We start from the raw sequence: 27773 nt of genomic DNA on the forward strand, positions 1-27773 counted from the left end.
AAATAAAGGAAGAAAGGAAGACACCTTTTTCTGCCTACAGATTATTTATATCTCAGATATACAGCATAAATCATATACAAATAAGACAGCCTGTTTATAAACACATCATGCAAATAAGATGCAAGAAAAGAAGTGTTTCAGTTCAGATCAATCACTGTCGTCAGCAACAGCTATTTTTGTATTTAAGATAAGCTTCTCAGTACTTAGAAATTTTTTACATACAAAATATGAAAATCCTCATACTGAACAACTGTTGCACACCCTAAATAAGCAAGAGAAGAAAGGCCATTTTTTTCCCCCATTAAAATTTTCCACCATATCCTGGAAACTCTTTGTTACCATTCATTGATCATTAACGTTGCTTTCGGAAGGTAGAAATCAACCCAAAATATAGCAATACACTGAGAAGTTATTTTGTTTTAGAACAGTTCCATTAGAGTGAACTTTTGCTGTTAAAAGAGACCATGCATGGCCCTCACTTACTGGTGTGAAAGAAATTAAATAAAGAACCCAAGACACCAGAGGAAAAGGGTTTCCTGTACACTGCACACCTTCTTAGCAACAGGTTTTACAACAAGTCTCAAATAACTCACCTGATAATGGTTATACTCAAGCATTTCCAGCATGCTACCTAGAGGTTGCAAGAGAAGAGACTGCAATATCCTTTGTCTATGCTACTCCAGTTTGAGGGATCCACATATGGAAGCGCAACAAAACCCAGAAGAGCAGAAGAAACTTGATGGCCACTGCTCAGACTTTTAGTAACCTACACTAATTAGCATGCAAGTGGAGAAACAAACAGTTCACACAAGGCCTCTTCTTGGAAGTTATGCAAGTTTAAGTTAAGCTTTAAGTATTGGTATCTTTTTTTCCCCCCAGCTTTGATGTCATGCTTTTTCATAAACATAAAAGGACCTTTTAAGCAATGTGCTATCAAAGTCAGATTGACAGTTCGCTCAAGGCTAATTCACTATTCAGCTTTCGTTCCAGTCGTACTAACACACAATGGTAGTTTTCTTTAGCAGGAAGGTTAAAAGTTTTTAAGTACAGAGTAAGAAATAACTGAATAAATGCCCTGTGAGCCTAACACATATTCCCTGGCAGTGGCTGCCCTGGATAAACCCACAGGGCTCTGCAGTCCTGTCCTCAGCTTTGCAGCACAACCCAGGACTGGCAGCAGAATGTGAAGCACCTGAAAAGGCTCTACCCCATCTTCAGCTTCCCTGGCGCTTCAAAGCCATTAATTCTATCTCAACCTAGAGTTGCAAGAAGTTTCCCAGTTCAGGAATGGCTGACAAAGAGCTAATGCATGTTCCAAGTGCACTTATCTGCACTTGGGCACAGTTCCTCCACCTTCCAGAACTAATTTTTTCATTCTATCCAACTCCTTGACACAAGTCTGTACTCAAACACAGGTATAAAAAGTGCCCAACTGGCATTATCTTCTGAAGCCTCAGCTCCCAGGGAAGCACACTAAGATAGCATTTCTAGAGAGTTTAATCTGCTTTGTTGCACTGTATCAATAGACAACACTGTGCTGTGATAAGTACAGCACTTACTTTGTCAGTCCCAAACTGCATTACCAATTTTCCTATCATCAGTGCTAAGAGCTACACTACCCAGATAAGGCTGGTTTTTACTAAATTTTCCTCTTCCAAGTAGATGAAGTCGGCAGTAAACAAGCTATTTATGTAACCCTTATCTTTGAATATGTTATTTTAAAGAACAAGCCCTCCTCGCCTGACAAAATCTGCACACTCCTTTTCCTCCACAGGCATCAGGTGTCACTGCTGTTCTCCATCCCGGGATGGGGCAAAGTCCCTCCTTTCTGCACCCGCCACCTGTCCACTCTGCATACTCCAAGGAGAGAGACCAACAAAGCTCCAAGATCCACATCTCAACACTGTATCATCAAATACTACATTATTTATAACATAAACCAAAACACTTAACTGAATCCACTACGTGTCAAGTCCTGAAACACACACTGCCTAATTGACAGGATTTTTGTTGGCAAAACACAAACTTACTTCACAAGAACATACTCCCCCTCTGACTTTGTTGTGCTATTCTACACTAAAATACTTTATTTTGCTACTCAATTATTAATTTAGGGTTTTTTTTAATGGCCTGTGCTGCTTTCAGCATGCCAGGGAAGGCAAGTTCTGAGTTCACATGCCACAAGCTCACACAAGTCCAGTAGTGAACCAAAGAACACAGAGAACTGCCTTTTCTGTCATTAAGTTGCTCCAAAATGACACAAAGATGATATTCAAGGACTAAATATTTCTTTTAATCCACAGCTGCTCAAGCACACTTCCACATTCAAATACAAGCACATACAATTATTCTCCAAATGGAGGAGCACGTGATAACAATTCCCACAAGAACAGGAGCTCCCACAGGACTGAAGCAGCTTTAAATGTGCTTCTTCTTGGACAGATGTACCAGTTTGAACTGCTCCTGCTCTGACTGAGAGGCCCAACTGGCTACACAGAGAAAACTTGAGTTTGATTCGCTGTTTTGTCACTGGCTGCCCTCTTGAGCTGCCTTAAGAGTTCCATCACGGAAATCTGGTGGGGACTACCTTAATGAACTCCATGCTGTTTGTTGAGACTGCCTTTAGCCTAGAGCATCCTATTCTGCAGACTCTACAGCAAAGGCAACCCAAATGTGCCTTCTTGGGCAAATGTCCCAAGATGCCCCAGAGTCACCCTGCAGATAAGCCATAAAGCATTCTTCCTTTTTGACAACATATCTCATGAGCAAAGAGTAGCAAACAAACCCCCCCAACAATGAAATTCCACTACCCTGAACTTGAAACCATAAATAAAAGCTTTGACTTAAGATCTAATTTTGGTTCTCAGCCCCTTCTAGCATTTTGGGTGAAGAATAGTTCTTGTTGTTCATTCAAATTCATGAGACACAAAGTGCAAGATGGCAAATTATTGGTTTGGATACACTTCCTAAGAAATGTGACTGAATGAGAACATGAAAGGAAAAATAAATCAACTTGAAACCAAATCCTCTGGATCTCCAAACCTCTATCTCCAGCAATCTCAACCAAAGTTTTGGCGCACAGTTACTCAATTGAGTAGAACACTGGTTTTTGGGCATTTTGGTATTGACAAACAAGAAGTAATGTAACAATTATTATCATCACCTGCAGAACTTCAGAAATGAGCTAAGACAAGATGGCAAAAACGCTAAATTTATCACAGGAGGGTAACACAAGAATTTGGCTACAAGAGTAAAGCACTGCCTTAGAAGTAGAGCCCCAAAACTGGTTCAGTTCCAGAAGAGCCTTCAATGCCACCTCAGCAGCATCTCCACGGTCTCCATGGGCTGCCCCCAGTATCAGGCACTCCTGCACTATGAGTCTCTCTGTCAGCCTTTCAAGTTTCATCTGCTCTTGCCATGCTGACACTGAGAAGGATCTTTTTTCCTCAGATGAAGCACAGAGAAAGGCAGTAGAAAGAAATTAACTTGACTGCACCCATGTGTAACCCAGCTCAGGCCCTACAAGGCTGAGCTGGGCTAGAAAAGGGTTGGATGGAGCCACCCTGATTACTTGGCACTCATCCCTCACACTTAGAAGTACCCTGGAGAACACCATTATCTGAAGCAGGGGAAACGCTTTCTCATACCTTCACTCATCTTGACATCTACTGCTAACTCCAGTGCATACATCCAGTTCAAGTATCTGAGTAGCTGCCTGTTTTCTTGCACATCACAGAAAGAACAGTAATAACCCATATAAACAGAGCAGATTCCCAGCCCTTGGGTTTGGTATCAATCAAGCAAACATTTCATCAATGGCTTTCACTAGCTTTAAGCACACACATCATATCAGTGGGAATTTTAGGTGTACTTCAGACTACATTCTTCAAAATCTGCATTATATTACACAGTGACAGAACCTCTGAGTAGACCCACACTTCCTTCAATTTCCAAAAGTAAAAATATTTCCCATTAAGTGATCGGGGGCTCAGGAATTTAAACACAAAGCACACGGCTCAAGTAGTTCCTCTGCATGAAGCCAACACAAACAACTGAAACAATACTGCTGATACTTGCTCCTTCTGTCAAGTCTTGCTGGGAATCACTCAGACTTAATTTGCTAACGACTTGCTAATGATGGCAAGAACTTGGAACAGCGCTTCGAGGCAGCAGAGCAATGCACCACCACTTCCAGTGGGTATGCACCGACCAAACTTCTTCTGGAGAGGCACCCAGGAGAGCTCACTCTTGGGCAGGCACAGACCAGGGACAGCCTAATGGCTTGGTAAATGTGTTTTGCACAGCGTAATCCAGAAACTAAACGGCTAACAATAAAACTAACAGGGAATTTACACCAGAATAAAAATATTTAATGAACTGTGGCGTTTACTACCAATCATCCTCTAGGAAAACTTCAAGGTCAGAGAACCGCAGAAATATTGAGGTTGGAAAAAACCTTTATGATCATCAAGCTCAACCATAGCTGGAAGTCAATTAATTGCTGTAGGATCAAGCGCTGAGCCACTGGTACATCTGGATGAAGGTAACCAGGCTCAGTGAATTGGTCTGGGTTACTCATACACTGCTGAAATTTGTCCTTGCACAGGTTTGATTTCTTTGCAATGGGTAACTTCTGGAAGCAAGCACAAACCCAGCAGGTCTTGTGCTGAGAGTATTTCTTCAAGGTGGAACACCAAGTGTTGGTTTTCCCATGTCAGTTACTACTTCAAATCACAATATCTTACTTATCACACCTCCAAGTACTGCTGCTTTCAAAGCAAAGCTGAAGATGCCCCAAAATCCTCTCTTGGTGCAACACAAGTGACCAAAGGCCATCACAATGCCAGCAGCTCCAGGCTGCCCCACTGTTCTGGCCCCCACGAGCTGGAAAGGAGCATATTCCTGTTCCCAAAACCACACAGAAGATTTTTCTCACCAAAAACATCACTGAAGCTTCCTGTGACAGTAAAGCTGGAGCACTCAATGCTCTATTTAAGTAGAGATAGGCTCGGGCACAGGGACATACCAGAGATGTTCAGAGGACAGTGAACCAAGGGGGAGGAAGACTCTTCTCCCCTCCCCACCCCCCCCCCTTGTTTTTTTTTTTTTTTTAATTAAAAAGACCATTTGTTTCAAGCAAATTGCCTAAGGAGTTACAGTTTACAATTACAAGTAAAATACTTTTTGGTCAGTTTTCTCGGTTCAATAGAACTTTTTGTTGCCTAGACAGCTAAATGTCATGGGATTTTTAAGAAAAGTTAGAATTCTGTGTCATTTAACAATTAATGGTACCCAAAGAAAAATGATACAAAACCACATCCACTGACTGATGTGTTCTTCAAGGGCTCCAGGCTTCAGCTGTGTCCACTGCACATCCATGCCTGTTAACCATGCTAGTCCTGGGCTTCAAAGCTGTTTCAACCCATCACTTCCAAGTACGAAAACCCTGCAACAGCAGGAACAAGTTCTTTTCTAGGACTTTGAACAAAAATAGGGAGCTGTATAAATAACCGTTCTTTGTGACTAGAGGAAAAAAAACTGAGGAGGATGACACATGAGAAAGATAATCAATTAGTGCCACTTACAGTAAAAGTGATTTACTCTTCTGAAGTTTTCCAGTACAGGTTCAAGATTCTATTAATCATATTCACCACAGTTTGGTCACCAAGACTGAAAATCCTAAAGACCATAAAGCCCCTTCAATTAACTTCATTAACTATTGACCGTGGGTTTCACTGCAATGACAGGAAGTACACTCCTACCACCCAACTCGGAGCAATCCAAATAACCAGACAATGGTTTAACTCATTCTCAAAGACATCTTCTCACATGCTGCATTCAAACATTAAACAACAACATCACATTTTCCCCCCTACAGACGTCAGCGGCCTGAAGTAGCTTCACACGAGAAGTTGAGTCCTCTTGCTTGCTGAGACCTTCCCAGTTCTCCAAGATGGAACAGCCACCTCATTTATAATGCCATCAAAATTGATTCCCCATAGGGCCACTGTGAATTTGGTAAAAGATAAATCTTTTCAGTAACTTCTCCAGCTGCCATTCTCCCCTTAATGCCAAATTCTCTAGAGTACATTTGTTCCCCTTTCTTTTAGCACATTACCCAGGAAAAATGGCCAGAACAACACTGACCAGAAAGCCCAAGAGCAAGAAAAAGATGAAAAGTAACTTATACTGACTGGGGAATGACAACTATGCTGAGCTTATTCCATCATTTTACCTCAGGACACAGCAAACACAAGGAAACTACATCAGTTAGCACAACAAAACTCTCTGGTTACCTAATTCACCCCAAACCCCTCTGCACTTGAAAACCAAAGCAGATAGGAGAAAGTTATTTAAGATCTGGCATTATGATTGCAGTCCAAGTAAGTGGATCCAACAGTCATCTTCAAGCACAAAGTTATGAAAAAGAAAAGGCACATTGTACAGAATTATCATCATTTACACAATCAGGGATTGTTTAGTCCATCACCAAAAATTCCTCTGCGTAATGTGACTTTTCATCCAAGGGAAAGACATGAAGCAAACAAGAATAAAGTTTTTGTAGATTAGTATTTAAAAACTGTGCTTTAGCTATAGAAGCACATGACAATGGTATCTAAGGAAATTAAAGAAAGGTTAGCCAAATGTATTCTAGGAGATAGGAACTGATGTAATTTGCAAGTTAGTGGCCTGCTGGCTGCCATTCTATGAGTGTGGCTTTCAGTCAGGACTAGGTCCTTTGAAGTCCTGCTACTTTTCTGTTAGGAAACCAACATTTCAGCTGTTTACTTCCCAACACACATGCCATAAATTTTTATTTTATACAATTTCTGAGACAATACCAAAAACCACTGCAACATTTTAGGACAGACAAGGAACTGACTCCATAAAACGTCAGGCACAAATCTTTTGCAATGATTTTACCTACCCCAGGTGCTTCAGAGAGTAAATATTTTGACTTCACAGGGAACAACAGCAGCCACACAACTGCATCTGACACACAAGTTTGAGTTATGGTACTACCACAGTGAAAAGCTTAATTCAAGCACCACATATTCAGGTCCACTTCTGCCACCCTTCTCTGTCTGAAGGAAGCTGAGAAGCACTTGCATCAGCACGAGAGGGTTTCAGATTGCTCACAGTAGGACACCAATGACTCCTCCTCACAGCAATTGTCAAAGATAGACATAAAGTTGCTTCCAAAATGTCTTGCAAGACTTGGCATAGAGATGTGAATTCAAGAGGGAGCACAGTCACAGGACTACAGATATTTCAGCTGCCTGAAAGCCCAAAACCAGTTCAGGCAGATGGTCTGAAGCCACCTCTTCTCCCTTGCAAAGCCTTCCATAGCACAAGCACAATTCCCCACCCTTCCTACAGCCCAAGCAGCCCCAACACAAGATTCACCAGACCACTCTAACACAGATCCCTACTGGCTTGTAAGAGTCACATTAGCGGGGTAAAATAATTTGTCCAACCTTATCTTCCTCTGGGGGTTGCCAAGCACAGCGTCAGCCAGCGCCAGCTTGGAGTGGCAGTCACGTACTGGCAGCCTGGGCAGGACTGTCAGTGACATTTCCCAGGGGTCACTGACCCTGCCACTGTTCCAGCCCTCAGTAACCCCTGCTAAACCTGAGGGACAGAGCATGGAGCTCCCAGGTCTCTGGTGCACTGTAAGACAGCTGGAAAAATGGGTGTTTTAATGAGCTCGCTGCATTTGCCATGGCATGGAAGAGGTGCAGAATACCCATCCTCTGCCCAGAAGGGCCCTGACAGGTCGGACTGCAGCTTAAATCACATCAGCCTTCACATGTGCACAGGGTTTGGAGATTCTGGGTATATTTCTGGAGCTGAAACCCAAGACAGAATGCACTCTGCTATACAAAAGGAGAAACATGAGTTTTCCCTCAGCTGCTGAGAAGCCCTGAGGATGTAGTTTCCACAGGTGAGAAGAGGCATCCTTCTCCTCACCTGGTTTTGCTCAGGTTGCTCATCCATCACTCATTTGTCAAATGTGAAGAACACAAATGGGGCTGGGTAAAAATAATGGCACCTTTCATAGAAAATGAATAATGGAGAAAACGGAAATCAGTTTTATAAAAGATGTTGGGTAAAAAGCAACCAGAGCTAAGCTTAAAACAGTAGGAGAGACAGCACATGCTGAATTTTAAATAAAATTCCTGAGTATCGACTTCCTAGAGATGTAAAGTTACCCATGTGCAGAATGGCACAGGTTGTTTGCTTGTCCAGACTTTAAGAAATGAAATTCAAGTAGATTCAAGATTTTAATGCAGTAAATCTACTTTGCCCCTGCATGAGCTTCTCTTAATGTGCCATGCAATACTGATTTTCACAGGTGAAAATTAACTTAAAATTAGCTATTTTGCCCAAACTGTAAATAAAAAGTATAAGAGTGGGAAAAGCACCCAACCTGTTGCTTTCATAAATCTTAAAACCTCATACCCTCAAACCTGGTCTCATTTGTCACTATAAGGTTTGTGAAGGGTTGCTCAAATATATAGCATATGGACACAGACCTGTGCCGAGATAACTTCCAGTGCTGAGGAGTGCAATTGTTGGCATTTTGGGGCTAGGCAAGAAGGGAGTTTGATTTACAAGTCTTTCAAATCCTCAGCATTAGCCTGTGAAAACGAATTGGTGTTCAGAATACTGCCTGTGGGTCACTGAAGCATTTATTTACAAAACTTCAACATCCAGCACTGAAACACAAGAGACATAAAGATGGCATGAGATCAAAATCTATCAAACACCCAAATGCCACACACAGAAACAGTTATATCCTTCTCTTCTTTAAATAAAAGCCATTTGTAAACTCAAACACAACTCTTGGGTTATTACAGAAAAAAATCTCCTCTTTTTGGGGGCACACTGTACATCAGCAGGATGTCATAGAATAGTTCGGGTTGAAGGGACCTTTAAAGGTCATCAAGCCCAACCTCTACATCTTATTGCTAACTTGTCCAAAGACATCTACACTTCTGACCTACTTGTCTGGAAAAGATCAAGTGAAAGACTGCTCCATTCATCAGTCACATAATTCCACAGGACATGTTGGGCCGCTCTCAAGGTCACTTACAGAGCGCACACCAAGAGCATGCCACCAATCATGATCCGAATGTGAAAATACAAACCCAACCTTTGCATGCTGGAACAGCTTTTAGCATTGACTGGAGAGTCTTCCTACCAAAGCTTTCAAAGAAGCATCCCAAAAATAAGAGTGAAAATAGTTTTGGAAGGACCATTTATTTTAACAAAGCATTTGGCAAGACACTGGCTACAGCACAAAGGACACTTGGAGGGGATCTGCTTTACAGCAAACACACAAAGCCACCCAGAAGACAGCAAGAGAATGAAAACTGTGTTAATTCAGACCAGTTTTACACTGCTAACATGCTCTGAGCTTCTACATGTCACAGCAAATAAATAATTTGAAGGACTTAGCTGGGCTCTATACCACTTTGCCTACAGCTGATGATGTCTCATGTCAGCCCCAATATGGAAGGCTTGAGTAAGCAGAAGAATAAAGCACTCCAGATACATCCATTTTATTCACACCCCTAATATGATCATTAGACACAGCCTAAAATAATAATAAATCGCTGACTTCACTTACATAAAGGAAATGCAAGCTGGCTTACCACTGAACTCCTTGATTTTTATCCTTCTGCTCAACGAGCTGTGCTGTTATTTACGACTGTATTAAAACCTACTGAGTTACAATAAAAGAGTTTTGGTACCTCAGAGGGCTTGATCATCATGTCCGCTAAGGTAAGATAATCCAAGTCACCTTCATGCAAACCCAACTGGTTTTGATTTGAAGCATTGTGCTAAATACCAGAACAGCGGTTTTTTTGAGGACTTTGGCAAGCCACAAAGGTAGGTCACTCCTTGTGTGGAGTGGCATGACACCGCCCTGGAGGAGAATTAACCCAGGGAGCCAAATTGATGCCACACAGAGCATTCAAACTGCAAGCCAACACTGTCAGGGTTACTTTTGAATGATGGTGGCTCTTCCTTGGGAGTAGAGTACTGAAATCCAACACTTTCCCATAAAGCAACATCACATCTTTTCTTTCCTGACATGTCACTCACAAAGTAGATACCAGAGCAGACACCACAGCAGCCACAAGAGATGAAAAGTAACAAGAGTAAGAAATTAAGTATGCTTATTCCCCTCTAATTTTAAACCCAGAAACCACAATGGAATTTAGTGTTTTAGTTATTTCTTAGCTAAAGGCATGTTACCATAATAATTCTGCAATGGAAAGACATATTTAGGACAAATAGCCATTAGGCTGCATGACCTCACCTCTGCACCCCATGATCTTATTCCCGTAGCAGTCAGACAGTAGCGACCGTCTGGCTCCCAGAAAAAATAAGAGTAACATGGGCTCATTTATTAAACAAGGATGCCAACACTTCAGCCCTTTAAGATCTCAAGCTTTACATGCATGGAGTCATGACATCACAATCTATTTTATACCTACACAAACAAGATACAGCCCCTTGGCTGATTTTGTAATCTTCCCCACACCTGCCCCTTCACGTCTTCCTGGGATGAGCTATTGAAAATCCTCCTCCTTATGTTATTTCACATTTGCAAGCAAATAATTATTTACACTGTGAAATGAGAAGTTGCTGTCCACACAAGTAACTCTTGATGAGGCCAAAGGATGGGGCACTGGCAGGACCATCAACTGAACAAGTGAAATCTTTTGACAAAACCCCAGTCAGCTGTCAGGAGCCCTGTTTATATTGCAGTTGTAATAAAGAACTGCACTCAGGTTCATTACTTCAACAGATGTTGCACAAGCATGTTCCTTACCACAAAAACTTTAAAACTGAAAAATAGGTTATATAAAGAGACAGTCGCAATTCTCCCATGATGTTTTTCCAGCATATGCACAAACCTGTCACAGCAGCACTTGCAGCACATGAGCAAATATAAAACCTCCAGCCAGCAAGGGACTACAAGCTCTTGATTCTCTCCTGTGTGAAGTCCTGTCAAGGTAAGGGTTAGGGCTCTTTCTGCAAGACTGGAAGCACATTTTATTACATAACACCAGAAAAATTCCACCTTTCCAAACATCTTACAGAAAACTCTTTTTAATGATTTCATCTGAACTTCAAAAAAGCACAAGCCATCGACTCACCAGGGGAGGCACACTCACAAAACACAAAGGAGAGTGTGTGTTATCGTTCCAGTTCTCCAAAGGTTAGCTGCAAATACGAAGCACCGAGAAATTCAGAAGCAATAGTTTGTCAGAAGATCAAAATGTCTTTTGAGAAAGAAATTCAGGGCCTCCAGGCTTGGTCTCAGAAGAATCCTGTTTTAAACCACACTTGACCCACACTAACGTAACCCTTGAAGTGCTATTGCAAGAACAGAATGACGTTCACAAGGGGAAAGAGGCAAAGTATCTTTCACTAAAGCTGTATTTATGCAAAAAATCATGCATCTCCTTTTAATGCTGAAAAATACAAACATGACAAATTATGACATGTATTTCACAACATACCTCTCATCACTGATGGACAACATACACAAGGTTTTAGCTGCTCAAGAAACTGTATAGGAACATAACACAATTCAAGGCAACCAGATGCTAGAGTTAGGGATGTAATTAGAGACTAGATGGGGATTAACTAGATCTTAACTCAGACTTCCCCACCTCCCTTGCCCTTTTTTAAACCTCAAGTATAAACCACCCATTTTAGCATGTCACTACTTTACATGATGGAATAAATTTTTTTAGAGATCTTACTGCTTAAAAAATGCAAATTAGCTCACACTGTAGAGTTTATTTTAAATCAAGTTTGAACAGATGAAAAGTAAAAGTTTAGGGTATTTGAACATCTGCTGGAGCCAAGGAGATGCCAATACATCCACCATAGCCAACAATGTGGTCTGAGATGTGGGACCCACAGGGGAGTGGTTCAGAACACGATGATGCATTTCATGCCATTGGTTTCAGACCAGCTCTGGTCTGCTCTCTCACACTGGACTCCCAGGAGTGGCTGAATGACTCATGGTCTCCTCATTTAATTTCCTCTAACAAGAATCTAATTAATACTCATCAACAGCACTGGGCAAAAATAAGCTAATATGCAATATGTAAGGGCAACTGGGAATTTACTTCAAAATCATGTTGCTGCTCCACACTGAAGGCAGAGCCAACCCCAGAAGGTGCCAGGGCTGACGTCCAACTGCTTGTTCTTGCCCTGCCACAGCAGCTCCCTGTGACACAGGTACAGATGTTTGCAGGACTACACCAACCCATGCAATCAAAACCACTAAACTGATTTCTAAGAAGTCACCTTCCCACGGCATGGGGGTTAGACTAGATGATGTTTAAGGTCCCTTCCAACCCACATTATTCTAGGGTTCCATGACTGAGTAACAGCTAAAGCTGCTTCTGATTTACTCCATCAAGTTGCCTATCGATTATGTAAAGCTGGCAGCAATAGCTATCTGGGCATTTTTTCTGGAATTGCAGCTACCAAAGAAGAAAATGCAAAGTTGAACTGTGTTCCTCTAACATTTATCTGTCATTGTTCCCTGGGTCCAGTGGCAGTCAGCACATTCCTCACTCTGCATCCAGAGAGGAGAATCCAGATACTGTGTTCAGATCATGCAGAGCCATTGAGACCCAACTCAGTCCTTGCAGCCTTTAACCAAAGCAGACAAACGGAATTAATACATTTCCTTGGGGAAGGTGCAAGTTCAGAGAGAAGGCTTTTCTAAGGATAATCCTGCAGAAGCCCTGGCTGGAAGCTTTTTCCTCATTTCTTAGATGCAGGGAAAGGCAGAAGGCAATTCAGAACAGTGACCCACAGAGAAAGTGGCACTTTGCACAGAGTGACCACTGATTGCATAAGCAGCACTCCAGAGCAGAAGGCACTACTTTTCTTCCCTCAAAAAGCCAGTGTACGAAAAGGATAAACTCTTTTGAAAAGCCACAGTAGCATGATTAAATAGTAATTTTCCTTTTACACAGCAAACCGTACAGGGCTGAACCCTTAAGGAATATATGAACTTTCATGTGAATGGAGACCATTAAGTGCCCTGCAATGAATGGTGCCTGTGGTCCAGAATTCATTTCCTTTTAGAAAGCAAAGAGGATGGAAGGCTTATGATTGCTACACACAACTGCTGACTCATTCAAGGTCATTTTATTCCCTCCCTAAGCAAACTGTTTCTTTGAGACACAGGTATTTCAGCAGAGTATGGTTTTGGTGGCAGTCAGGAAGCAGAATTGTATAATAGACAAATTAATACTACAGAAAAAATGCTTTCAGACAGCTCAATGGACAACTTTTCAGTCAGTAACTTATGATAATATAGATGACTGCCAATTTTTTAAATAGACGTCTCACTTCCCAGAATTTTCTGCTTAACAAGACAGAAATTAACTTTAAAGCACTATTTTAATAAAGCAGGAATTAATTTTAAAGAAGTTTCTGAAATGTTAACGTTGGTCAAAGGTACAGCCCTACTTCACCTGAGGCTGTAGCAGAACTAGCAGCAGGTCTTCCCCTCAGTAAAAACAAGCTGTCTCACCAAAAGCAGGTTCATCACTTAGGTGCTATCAGGACACAGATGCTGGTTAAGGGCAACAGCACTCTGGATCACTGATATTGGTAACCTGGAATAAGTTTTTCCTGACAATATCACTCCCAGGGCTGCCCAAACCCAGAAGGGAAAAAAAAAAAAAAAAATCCACACACCTATAGAAAAAACACAAGCAGAGAAGTCACAGCCTGAGGAACTTAAAAGTAGTCTTAAAAACGTAAGTTTAGTGTGTTGCCTGCAGGTCCTTGGCACAACCTTTATCAAGACCTGAGAGAGGCAGAGAGGCTGTTTGCTACACCTCAGCCTTCAAATGTCTTCCTTTCAAGGAAGGGACTATTTCCAAGAAGAGAATTTCCATTAGTTGCTTGTTTATATCGTCCTCTGAAAGAACAGAAAGATTTAATTCACAGCCAACCGTTACATCCACAAACTAAAGTTTGATGGTTTCAACCAGGAACTTCTTGGTGACTTTTAGGCAGGCAGCCTGAAGTACAAGCTTTGATTCACCTTGCTTGACACACAAGCTTCCTCACAGATTAATGGACTGGTTTTGATTCTAGGTCAGGATAACTTCAGGTGCCTGATTGCTGCTGGTGCCCTGAGCTTCCAGCACTGCCCGACACTCCGGATCTGCGGCGCGTGCGTGGCCTGTGATGCTCCCTGGTGAGCAGATCTGCCCCTCTCTGCACTCAGGAGAGGATGGACACACAGATAGATAAAAGAAGCACATTGTTCCAAGACAGAACACCAGTTCTTTGAAACTTTGGTTTCCTTAGACACACAAGACACACTCCTGCTGATGTCAGTGTGTCTGTTGGGAGATAGGACACGGATTCCAGGCAGGTCAGTAACCAAAACATTGTCAGAAGTCAGGGATTCATAGGGGTGGGGTGCCCAAAAACAGCTGATGCCTTCTATGCTCTGCAAGCCACAGTTATTTAGAAATACACTAATATTTGCTACTGTTTCCTCAACGGCATCAAATACTGCTCCAAATTATTTTCCTTTACTAGCTGACATTTTCTACAAAATCCAGGATTTGCAGCACAAAGCAGGAACGGGGTAGAACTCAATGCAGTGTGTCTCACACAGCTCTGAGGATTGGAAATGTTCAATGGAAAACGTTGCCTCTTAACATTTTTTTAATGCTCTAGTCTTACATGCTGAAAAAGTTTATTACTTCTGCTGGACACCAGTAGCAGTTTTATTTTAAAAAGGCAGCCTGCCTTAGTTTTTGAATGCAATAGCTATCACATACAGCATTTTTCCTGGTTAATGGCTTAAAGGCACCTCTGGGAAAATAAATACAATAACACAACCAAACAACACGATTAGAATAATGTGTCAAAACAGGGTTTAACATCTGAGTATTAGCCTTCATCAGTGAAAGGAATAGTCAAGAATGATGAATTCCCTGGCAGCTAAGAGCTTTCCCAATGAATACACAGTCTTGGAAACCATAATGCCATCTGCTGAGAAATGATGGAAGTGCAGCACCATGAATTCCTGTTTCATTACTGCAACGCTGATGTGGAAGTGCCTGCTGCTGGGGATCAACTCGAAAACAACCTGTTTGGGCTATAAAACTTACACAAGAATTTTCAAACAACTGACTGGAACTTCAACTACTGATATTCAGTAAGTCTAGGACACAAAGTCACAGAGGTCCATAATAAATATTCTTCCAGTACATTAAGATAAGAATACGATGTGTGAAACCCAAACTATTAATTTGGCATGGACATTCCAACTTAACAAACAAAACTATTTAACACCAGATTTTGTAGGGGGTCATTTCGGGGTTTAAAAGATACTCGATTTTCTGTTCCATATTGTTACAAGCTGGAAAAAATCAAACCTAGTTTAAAATCAATTTAAGCTATCTGAGTTTATTAACAGGACTCAAAATAATAAGCTAGCAGGTAACTGGCATCCAGTGGCAGCACTTCCAGTGACAACCTGTGGGGCTGAGCTGTTATCCCAACACCCCAGAGGCCTCCCTGTGAGTGTTCGCAGGAGCAAGTTATTTTCATCATCAGTGACAAAAGAATTACTGGCAGCGTTATATTTCCACAGAGGCCATCACATGTAATTTCTTTTTTAATTTACTAATCTGCCAAGCGTATAAAAGCAGACACGTGGGTTTTGCTGGGTCACCAAAGCACCTGTGGAACACAAGATCCCCCAGAACAAGCACTACCCCAGGGGATGGAAGAGGAGCAGGAGGATGTTTTTTCTTATGTGCACTGAAACACTATATCCAATTCTGCTCCAAATGATAGCGAGGAGTTCGATGTTCAAGTCTTGTAGAGGATTCCAGACCTGACAAGCCTACCATCAGCAGAAGGCCAGCACAGCCTGCTTTTCCTCTAGCCCACAACAGTTCCAGAATTGTTGCTACCAAAGACTAACATTAATTACTAAAGGAAGAATTATAGTAAGTCCATTCTTCAATTCAGGCAGACTGACCCAACCAGATCTACTGGCCAGCAACTGTTGCTGTAACAAACTCAAACTGAACACTGAGATGCTCTCCCAGACAGTGCCAAGGCAGCAGTGTTGATCCAGTGTTAGCCTGATCCTACCATTTAATTTCCAAGTAATGGTAATCCCATCTATAAAGAAAAAGAGAGACTGCTGCATGGTTTCCTAAGCAAATACAAACTAGACAAGTTCTGTCCTCAGCTCGGGAAAAATTTTCCACTACAAGCACTAAAGAGATAGGTTAATAAAATGGATCATTTTACTCCAAGAACAAGGCCTGTACCTGGCACTCACTTCTGAGAGACAAAGGGTTAAAACAGTTACCCATTTCCTCAACTGGACAACTACTACTATTGTAAAGTCCTTATTCAGCTGAATTCCATCAGGCCATGCTTTCTTAACACAATCTGACACGTACCTCTTCAAGATCTTGGGATTTTTTTTCCCTCTTCTCTGCCTCTCAGCAGTAGACATCAGAAATAAATACATCCAAAAAGCCAAATGCTAATCCAAACAAAGTAATATTTAATTATCAAGTTGGGGAGACAGATGACCAGACAGAATAATTTCTTTTTATAAAAAACAAAACAAAACACACTTGCCAGGTCCTTTGCAGACTACACAATACTGGGTTTTGTTTCAAGTGCATAACTTGGCTCTTAAAGTAGTTGATAATGAACCAGCAGGCATTATTTTAAATCAACCAGTTTTATTAAATGAGCCAGAAAGGAAAGAGGCAGGGCTAATTACCAACATTCCTTGATGAATTACCTAGCGGTGTGTGGTAAATCTCCAGGCGTCTTTGTCTTTATCCCCAAATTTATCCCTTACTTATTTCTCAAGAGGTTAAAGGACATGGGGCTAATTAAGGAACCAATCCAATGACAGACAGAATCATTCAAGGTAAGGCTGGTTTTCACTCTTTCAAGCTTTTGCATCTCTGCCTGGTACTTCTTAATCTAAATTTTTTTTTTTTTTAAATTACTGCTGGGGAGAGGGAGGAAAAGTGCTAATCTTGTCACGGTCAGGCAGGTTGAAATTGCCATGCAGTGCTGGGCAAAATGCTACATATTTGTAATTTAGCCAATAAGAAATTCCTTAAGCCTCTCTTGAATGGCAGGAATGTCTCCAGCTTGTCACTTTGAATTCATTCACTGCACAGGTTCAGCATCTCAGAGAATAATGCTGCCAAACCGGCTGCAGAACTGAAATATTTGTGAGTATACCTAATACCCAAAGATTACTTTAAGCAGATCTGAGTTTTCACATTTAAAATCTTACGCCTATCAAAGGTGTCAGCAGAGGCCCCCCTGGATGTCCCCCCAGCCCCCACATTTTCCAGCACTGTGTGTGGCTCTGGGCACTATTTTCTGCTAAATTAAGCCATGGCTTCAGCAAACACAACTGCAGTGACCAGCACTCACCCTGTTCTTACAGCCTTGGCTCCAGGACTAAGGTGGTTATTAAATTCATGTTGCCTGACAAAGGACTTGGTACAAGCTGCTCAAACCTGTTAGCTGGGGGCTCTGGAGCCTCATCAATGCTCTTAATAACCACAACTATGGGCACCTACAAATCTTAATCTGCAGAAGATTAACTCATCTTCTGCAGGTCCAAAACAGCCACTGACACGTGGTGAACCACCATTTTCCCAAGGTCTGGTAACTCAGCCAGCAGATAATATGTCTAGACCATAAAAAAAAGAGTTCTTTGAAGCTGTAACAGACCGAACTTAGCAAGCTCTTCTTAATTTTGTGGATGTTACCCTGCCAGCGGGAAGACAGCAAATCCTCAAGACCACCAACTAGGATACAAACCACCAAGAATTTCCAAAAAGCAATCAGAGCTTGGACCTCCAGATGTCTGTATCATTTTGTCTGAGTACATCCTGATTTCCTTTGTGCCAGAAATATTATTTCAAACTTCCAGGTAACTACTGTGAACCTACAAGGGCAAGAGCTCTGTGATGAGGAGCAGTTTCTCAGCTATTTTCCCAATCTGCTCACAACATCGTTTTCCCAGGAAACCCCCCCACCCCCAGCAGCACAATCCAGCAGCACAGTTTGTCTCACAGCTCTGGGAGCTGCATTTTTGTGTCACAGTGACCACAGCTGAAGAAACAAGATGGAAAGATCAGACATCTTCATCAGCAACAACCATTTCTCTCAAAAGCCCAGCAACACACGTGTTTGCATGCACAGGAAAAGGGCATTTGGGACGAAGGGTGAGAGCAGTGTTTTGCACTAGCAGTCAACCATCAGATACTTGCTCACAGAAGTATGTTGCCCCCTCGAATTCCATGCATTTTTAATGTCTAATACCCTGGGTGTTAAGCAAGAGTTTACATTTTACCTCTATTACTGACTGCAGATCTCAAGGACCAGTGCTTGTTTTTTAAAACAGCTGTCAACCCACTGAGCAAGCAAAAGGTTTAAGGCCTGAGACACACTTTTACTTACATGAAGGCTGAAGACACAAGGCACACTTCAGTGTTTCTGTAGTTATATGCAACTTCTTCTTTGAAGAAGTTCTATGAAGAATTTGCTGATGGCTTAAAGGTATGTCACCATAACCTTAGTTTAAATGTTTTATCTGCAGCTCACCAAGACTCAGTCTGGCAAATCACTTGTCTAAGTTCTTGATTGCAAATACACATCACGCTTACCTAACACACCAGCACACACTACTATCTACCATTGTCAGGTGAGATTAAATTAACTTTTAATCAGATAAGTGTGTCCATAAACACACATTTGCTGGGGCAGGCACTACCACACATTTATCTTGCCATCCCATTGTTCCTGCTCTTCAGAACTGTGAGATAAGTCCTCTACACAATGAAGTTTTATGGTAATTATTACACCAAGAACACTACTGCCAGTTGCTGAGCCTTCCCTGCCAGGCAGAGCTTCCACAGGTCGCTCTCTGGAATAAGCACACTGGAAAAAGAATAGGAGGAGGTATTTTTTGGATATATGTCCAATAGTCATTAATATCAAATGGAAGAAATGCTGGGCATTTCAAAAATGAAGAAATGCAGGGTTTCTGATGCAAAGAGCTTATTGTGGTGGCACATTTGAGGTCTGAATGAATAATGACATGAAGGTGAAGGAGAGAGGCTGTGCTGGTGCATTCACTCATTCGTGACAGAGGCAAGGCTGGCTGCCTGCTCTCCTGTCCACTCAGAAGAAGTGAGGATGTGGAAACATGAGCACAAACTGCAGCAATGGGATGGCACTGAGTAAAAGACAACCACACCCACTCTGGTATCAGCAGTGATCAGCCCACAATACTGCCATGAGGCGGGCAAAAGATGTTGGAATAATAAAGCAAGAGAGGGAATTCAGTAAACAGTATCTGGCTGTAGGCTTTGAAAAGGTTCCACCTCGCTTAGGACAAGAAAGAAGGGCCACAATGAAATTCTGGCACCAAAAGAGCAATTAACATCTAACATGAAGACACCAACCCAGGCAGTGTAGCAGGGGAAACCCTAATTGAGGGCTTTAGTGGCAGACAATTTAAAAAATATTTAGCATATTATAAGCATTGTTGTATGGAAATGGACTATTAAAATGTCTTAATTACAAACATTAAAAATGGGTTTGTGGCCTATGCTTCCATACATATGCTTTTATAGACAAATAAAATAAACACTTATATATTTTGGGGTGAACAGCAGTATGTGCACAAGTAGAGATTCTTGTTCAGAGGGCAGAGACCTCAACATGTAGATCCCCAAAGCAGGACCACCTTCTCCAGATCCCCTGGAGCAAGGGAACTGCTTTCTTATTCTCCAAAAACAAGCCAGAAGGGGATGAAATGGACCTTTTACATCATCTGCTGGTGAGGAGACCTGCTTTTACCTTATTACCTGCAAAGAGTTCATGCGGTGCTCAGAAGACACCACTGCAGGTTCTCACTGCAGCCCTCGAGGCTGTTCTTTGCAGTAGTATCATGCACCTCCCATCTGTGCCAAAGAGAAGTTACATTCTTCAAACCCCAATGGCAGACAAAGAAGGAGGAAGGGGTGTGATAAGTCCAGCAGTTCTCTATGGTGCCATGCATTTGGTGTGACAACACTCAGGAGGAAGGGGACGTGCAGCAGCCTCATCCCTGGGAGCATTTGCATCCAGCAGCAGGGACACACAGCACATCCTCATTTTAGGTTCCACCAATCCATGACCTCGTACAGCACATTGAAAACATGACAGCAAGTGTCACATCCACGCACCAACTGAGAAATGCCAACAAGTAACATGGAGGGACAGAGGGAAGAAATGTTCACCCTCGATTTTCCACCTCCCATCTGCTTAGTGTAACATGCAGAGGGCTGGGTGTCAGCTGCCCACCAGTAATGTTTTCAATCCTGCAAGAGCTGGTAATATTTTCAGTGGAACTGATTTGCAATTCTGTGGGCCGGTGCTGGCCCTGAGCCTCCCTTGCTGCCTCCTGAGGATGCTCCTGTGCTGCTTCTCCCATGGAGGACACAAGCCAGCCACAGTTTCTGCAATGCCACACTGGGCAGGCGGGTCCAAAGGACTTAAGGGATTGTGTCGTACTTGTTCTATACAGAAAATGTGATCCAGAAATAAGGCAAAGCAATGCAAGACACACGGCATAGCTACAATTCAGTTTTTGTTATGTCTCTACATGAGCAGACAGATGAGTCCCTACTCCTCTGGATTTCTGCAGTTCACCTTCAGGATCACCGCCAATTCTGTACAGGAGACACATGGACTTACAAAACTAAATAGAAGAGAGGAATCTTCAAAGGAGAGCTTTAATCAACATGTTGGTTCTACTTCTATTAGCAGAACTTCTCAAAGACTAAATCAAAAATCAAGCAGAGCATCCTGCAGACTTTCTTGTGGTGATAAGGCCTGATGGCTGGTCATTTCAGCCTGTAGAGTCATTCCTTGGTTTTTTACTCCTGGGTATTACAGATGTTTTAGAAAAGGAAACCCCTTTTCCTTTTGTGTCTCTTGAAAGCACATAAAGGGTGGTGTGCTCCAAACCCAGACTGTTACAGTGCAGCTTTGGTGAAGACGCCAGAGGGACATCACGTAAAACTCTGGTCATACAAGTCAGTGTTTCTGTCTGCTGAACAATAAAATTCTAAGATCAGCTACCTGGATTGACATAGAAGACTGAAAACTATCCTATAGGTGAGGCCAGGGTACCACAACCTATCCCAAAGGCAGGGAGTTGTGCTGCTGCTGCCAGGAACTCAGGAGGCAGGAGATTACTCAGTTTACAAGAACCCTGAAAGTTGCTTGGTAGGAAAGGAGCAGGGAATGGGCGAGGGGGAGGGCATGAACAACATGAAAAGGAGAGCCCAGCAACTCTATCACGTCAGCAGGAGATGCTCCCTAAATAACTGCTCAGACTACAGGAGAAACACTAATTCAGTGATTTCTAGTAGGAAGACAGGAAACGATGAAGTCCAAGACAGCTCTGGGGAAGCTGATCAAGAGACCAACCTCACTAGAGACCCAAGAGCATATTCTCTAAAAGCCACGGATTTCACAAACAAACTCATCTCCACAAGGTATGGGATCAATAGCAGCACTGTTTTGCAAAGGAATGATTGAGGAACACCAGGTCTAACCTGTCACCAGGCCTCGGTGATTGCAAGCAGGGACCTGAGCATGACCTCCTCAATTCCTGGGCTAACCCTGCCCACAGAAATGCAGCAACCAGTTCCCAGAGACCAGCTCTAGAATTCTGAAACTCAGATCTGACATGGTGCTTCTGCTCCAGCAGATAAGGACTCCCACCAGACAAGAGAATAACTTCAGTCACCAACAAAAAGAACAGCTCCGTAATATTAATTAGGTGTACAAAACTAAAATACACCTGGATGGAAGAAGTAGTATGAGGACATCTTAAGATGAACTCTTTGCAAAGATGCTAATCCTTTTAAATTAAAAAAATTAAATAAATAAAATAAAAACATAAGCTTAGTTTGTACCTCAGGAATGGGCCCTGATTTTTTAGGGCTTGAAACTACTCCAACAAATAACTTTTTATGTTATATCCCTATGCCCAAGGCAGAGAAAGAAGCTGAATTACAGAAGAAGCAAAGAATTCCTGGTGACGTCCCTCTGTAGTGCTGCAGATGGATGAAAAGGTGCTTAAAGACAAACCAGCCCATGAAGCCAACCTAGCTCTGCAGAAGGTTAACCAAAAGCTGTAACAAATCTTCCTTTTGCTATTAGAGTTGAAGAGATACTGTTCTGAAAGCATCAAACCTACTCCCAGTCCATCTCTTAATTAGGCAGCACAAAGCAATGCAAAATTTGAATTCCAGCAGGTCATCTCCTACCTTGCCAAGCTACATTACTTGGCAGAGAAGTGATGCAATGAGAAGTCATTACTGAAGAAAATGAAATCCCATTTATTCACATGGCCTTGAGCATACTATGTTATGCAATTTGGAGATTCCTACGCAATGTGACATAGATTAGTACATATTTCTCTTTCTAAATGGACATCTTGAAAACAAATACAAAATCCAAGCTCATTAACACCTCTGGCTTCTTTTTAAACCAGTCATTCTGAATTACCATCCTCAGATATACAAGTATTATTCTCCTTCTCACACTGTGAGATATGGGTGAAAGGGCAAGTCACACAACATAATTAAAAGCACAAAACACTGGCAAATTCAACAGGCTTAGAGTGGGATTTTTTGATGCAAAGTACCAAAACAAACAAACAAAAACAACAACAAAACCAGCTGCTAGATTTGGTCTTGTTTGTGAAGTAACATTGAAAAAGATCACTTTTAAACAAAGCTGCCTTGCAGAGCAACGTTTCTGAAAGTGTAAAAATCCCCTTTTTGTCTATCTCATTCTTTAAGGTCACTAAATCCAGACCATCTGGATAATGAAGTTAGCAACTTAGTTCCCTATTTATCTATTAAAACTTCTGTACAGCTCATATGGAAAATTTGTCTGCAGCTAAAAAACAACTGAAGTGTAAAAAGCAGCTGCAGGGAAATGATGTCACTGCAGGCAGAGCTGGCTGTCAGCACACTGGCACCAGGAAGATCCTGAGTTATTGTTAATCTCAGCTTTTGAGCCAAATATCCTATTTGGAAAAACAAAACAAAAAAAAAAAAAAAAAAAAATCCAAAACAATCCCCCAAAACCACAAAGAAAATTATATGGATCTTTCAGCCAAGTCCTACTCTCACTGAAGCTTCGGTGGTAATTTTCAGGAAGATCATGACTTCAAACGTGACATTTCGTACTATATCTTTCTTGTACAGAACTGGTCCACTGTTATGAGTAAGGATAAAAAGGTAAATCTTTCACTGCTCTCCTCCACCAAAAACATAAGCAGCAAAACTCTGCAAAGCAGTCTCTCTCCTCTCACAGGCACAGAGCAAGAGGACTTGTTTTTGCTAACTTTGACTGTTACTTATGTAAATGTGGGTGACGAGAAGACAGACAATTTTGGTCCAGCAGGTTGCTCGTATTTCCACACCTATCACCTTCAAAATGCAATTCCATTGCCAAAAGGTACCTGTTGCCAGTTGTAAAATTTTTATTTTACAAGCTTCTTAAGGACACATTCTCTTAATTTTTTATTCTACAGGGTAATGCACTCTTATTTGGGCTAAAGATGAGTGTAGGAGAGGTGTCCTACCTCCTTCCAGGAGATCCTTCTCCATCCATCAGAGGGAAACGGGGGACAAACACCCCTTTTGGAATCCTAAAGGACGAGGGTTCAGGTTCAAGTCCTTCGGGTGAAGTTCCCTAGCAATGCTCCAGCAGGTTACAGCTTTGCACACAGACCCTGTGACAAGCCAGGTCCCAGGAAGCCCATTTGCAATAACTGAGCATCACCTTTTGGCTGCAGAGATTTCAGAAGTTTGTCCCTCAGAAAACAAGGGCTACCTTCCCTCCTCTCCCATAGAAAGAGGCATTTGCAAAACGAACAATAAAGACAACAGCTAATGCTTCTTCAAGATGTTACACTCGTTCCTTATTAGTAAAACATCATCAAAACATAAATGCTTTCCTACAAGTTTTCACAGAGGTTTAAAAAATACCCTAAAATTCATGTTGTAACACATTAGGATGAAAGGATGTAGAAAATGTAATATATGCTTATATAGCTAGGTGTATTACAAAAAAACTCTAATTCATAGCACCTACACATCTGCTGGATCTGAATTATAACTACAGTCATAACATGGAAACAAGCTTAAGAAATTGTTATATACAAACATTGTGAGTAATACACAAACCTTAGACAAAACAGTTCTTTCCAGACAATTTCAGACTCCTTACTATAGACACATGCTCACATCCTCAAAGAATATTATATTTAATTTTCAATGGAAAAGAGTGTGTGTATGGAGAGAGAGAATTCAAAATTCAACTGCTGCCTTTTTGCTTCTAGATCACATACTGGACTATGACTCTACTGTCCCAAATCAGTGTTAGTTTTAGTGCTGACAACACAACACAACACCATAATGCAGATTCAATAAATAAAATTACCCTGTGTTTTCCCCATAGACCTGTCACACAGACCACCTCGAAATCTTGAGCTGGCAAGTCTATTTTAAAATTGAATCTTTGACTGCATATCATTGGCATACAACAGCAGCAAGCAAAACATGAGCAGTTTGTCACCAAGCTCAACTAACTTATGTGGTAAGAATATGCTTGCTGACTAAACAACAAACTGTAATAAAAAGATCCAGCAATAATGCAGAACAAACTCTTCAAAACTGGTGAAAATCATATTTTCATGAAATATGTCAGCAAACTTCTCCAAAACATTTGACATTGTTTTACTCACACATTTCACGTTGCTTCAGCCTACTTGAATTTAAGCAGTGCGTGAAATTATCTCTTTTCTTATAGCTGTTCACGTTTTCCCCCAAGTAATTAGCAAGCTACATCCCCTTTGACAGAGGGACACTAACAAGCTCCTACAGTTTCCAGTGGGACAAGGAATCCAAAGCTACTAATAGCAAACAAGTCATTTAAACAAAAAAAGGATTACAAAGACTCGTTGCAAGTAGCTGGAAACTCACCCATATTTCAGATTAAGGCTTTCTGAGGAGCTCTTTTGTAAAGAGTTTTGACTCCATCTTACAAAACCATTTCATTGTTTTCCTTTAAAAACCAAAACACCGATTTGTTATCTACTAATAATTTCTTCATATTGAAAGTAATTAAGTACTAGAAAGATGGGGAAGCATTTTCCAAAGAGAAAATGACGGAAACCTTAGTTCTGTTACAAAACCGCCCTCCAGAGATCTCAAAGTTGAAAGGAAACAAAAGTTACACAAACTTTTCAAAAAGTTCTTCCATTCTTCGCTCCCAGGCCACCAAAACAAGCTGCAAACCGAGCCAGAGTGCAGCTTATTTGCAAAACTCCGTTCCCAAAAATGCCTAGAACCACATCCCTGTTAAATAGAGCGGGTTTTGAGGAGCTCCTGAGCGGAAAGGTGCGTACCTTGAGGACCTCCATGGGCACCTGGGTGGCGGGGGGCAGGCTGGTGGGGACGCTGACGTTGATAGCAGGTGTCTGGCTCACGGGCACTCGCTGCTGCATGAACTGGGCTGCCTGCTGCTTCTGCTGCTGCTCCCGACGCTCCTGCTCCTGCATCTGCTCACGCATGAGCTGCTGTCGGAGCAGGATTCGTGAGGTCATGCTGGAGGAGCTTAAGGGAGGCTTGGAAGCGCCAGGATGCTCGGAATTGCTGTGGGAAGACCAGAGAAAGACAGCTCAGCTTCCACAAAGCGGGGTGGAGGCTCCAGCGGCACCGCGAGAGGGGAATCCGGAGCCGACCTACTTCAGGTACTTAGTGGCCACATTAGGCTGCCTTAACTTGACTGCAGCCAAACCATTCCCAAACACCAACATCCAGCTGTAAAGAGCCATTTGCTCTTTCAAATCTTACAGCAACCACCCACGAGAAAAACAAATGCTTTTACAGATAGTAGTAGGCACAAATATTCCTTTTTTTAAAAAAGAAAAATAATAAAGATCTGTAGCAAGTCTAACGATTGGTATGGATAACACTCCAATCCAATGATCTAGCTCAAAGTAAAGTAAATCTACCTCTCCCATGGAAACAAAACACAAGATAGTTCACTTATTTCCTGCAAAATCCTACCTTAGGGTTGGACTTGCTGGCAGTGACTTTTCAGAGTTAGAGAACAGACCTCCACAAAAAACCCAGCTCCCACCCAGGCCTACCAGCATCTTCTGAGCACCATCAGATACAAAACCAGGCAAAATAAACAACAGTAACAGCTTTATTCCAGTCATACTTCACAGAGAGCAACAGTCTGGCCCAAGTCAGCACATAGCACAGCTTCACCACCTAAGAGATACTTCCAAGACACTGGCAAGCAGAGCATGGGACTTTGCTATGGACTGCAAGGACACTTTCTGGAGCAACTCATCATTTTCTTAGCCTGCAGAACCAAAATCCATGGGCTATGCCTTGGGAAGCCAGCAGTAACCCTCCTGGCTGTAGGAGGAGGCTGCTCTTGAAACCCCCACCTCTGGCTCCAGTGCTGTTACCTGTGGGATGCTGGCAGGACACAGGAGTCTGGGAGCCAGCATCCCTTCCAGGTCTTGCTCGGAAGCTGCGGGCACCGAGTGCTGCTTGTGCTCGGACAACCAGAGCCAGCACTGCTGGAAGTTTTCTGTCTTTGTTTAGGACTGATGTTGAACACAGTTCAGGGCAGAAACAAAAAAAAGGAGAACCCACACTTACTGCCCCAAGAGATCAAACTGCTCTTCCAGAGCATACATTTTGGGGGCAGGGAGGCAGGGGACCATCTTGCTATTTAAGACCTGTCATGTTGAAACATTCACAGAGACACTGATCCTTTTGATAAAACAAGAGAAAACCTTTGTGGTGAAACTAATGCAGCTGCGGAATAATCGTACTAATTAGCTGCTCAAGACAAGTCATTGACTGTGATACTTGTAAAAAAACACTCCCTTTTCAATTAAGGGTGAAGCATTCTCACATCTAAATCCAGCAGCTTGTTTTCTGGCTGCACATCTGAACCACTCTCACATTCCCAAACCGAAGAGATGCTTTATTTCCATGACCAGGATAGTTACAGATCAGTGGTCTCTCCATTGTTTTGATTACACATTCCTACCAGGAATGTTTGAACATGCACCCCCAAAATGTTTACTTACTTATTTATGAACTATATACATGTATTACTGAAGTGCTCATGTTTTCTCTCTGCCCACCAATAATAACACTGTGCATCCCACCTCAGAGACCACTGCAATACATGAGAAAACAAAAGGCACCCAAATGCTGCTTTCAAGGAAGGATTCATTCTCCTCCTGTTGGAAAAAGGCCAATTTTGTACCACACTTGTCAGCATTCTCGTTTGTGTGCTACTGGCAATTTTTAGATACCTAATGCTGCAAAATTGGTAACCCAGCAGCTCCTCCTACCTTCTTTCATTTTGAACTGTTTCTCCACCTACCAAAGCCAAGTGTGATGGAAACCATCTCAGAAGAACCTTCCCATATAAAAAAATGGTTGAGGGAAGAGAGCAAGCAGGAAGGACAAATTATTTCCACAGCATTTCAAACAGCTCCTGTCAGGAACCTCATCTTGCCCACGCAATTATTTTACCTACTTGCACCAAGGACACCAAGTGTCCTTCCAGCTTCCTGCAGGTGATTC

General features: G+C 42.1%; 1 protein-coding gene across 13 annotated transcripts in view; it reads right to left on the reverse strand.

Annotated features, from left to right (window-relative positions):
* The window catches only part of MITF (melanocyte inducing transcription factor), a 101609-nt gene that overhangs the window by 20070 nt on the left and 53766 nt on the right, over nucleotides 1-27773 (reverse strand). For 10 of the 13 annotated variants that reach the window (XM_042014098.1, XM_042014127.1, XM_042014108.1 and 7 more), the window contains exon 2: nucleotides 25559-25805. In XM_042014098.1, coding sequence (XP_041870032.1) covers nucleotides 25559-25805 — 247 coding nt within the window. Of the gene's footprint in view, nucleotides 1-593; nucleotides 764-25558; nucleotides 25806-27773 lie in introns of those variants that run through there. The other 3 variants (XM_042014183.1, XM_042014194.1, XM_042014202.1) reach the window with 3 other exon arrangements.

The sequence above is a fragment of the Corvus kubaryi genome, unplaced genomic scaffold, assembly GCF_017639235.1.
Source record: "Corvus kubaryi isolate FWS band 111438036 unplaced genomic scaffold, C.kubaryi_AGA036_p1.0 136, whole genome shotgun sequence".
NCBI lineage: Eukaryota > Metazoa > Chordata > Aves > Passeriformes > Corvidae > Corvus > Corvus kubaryi.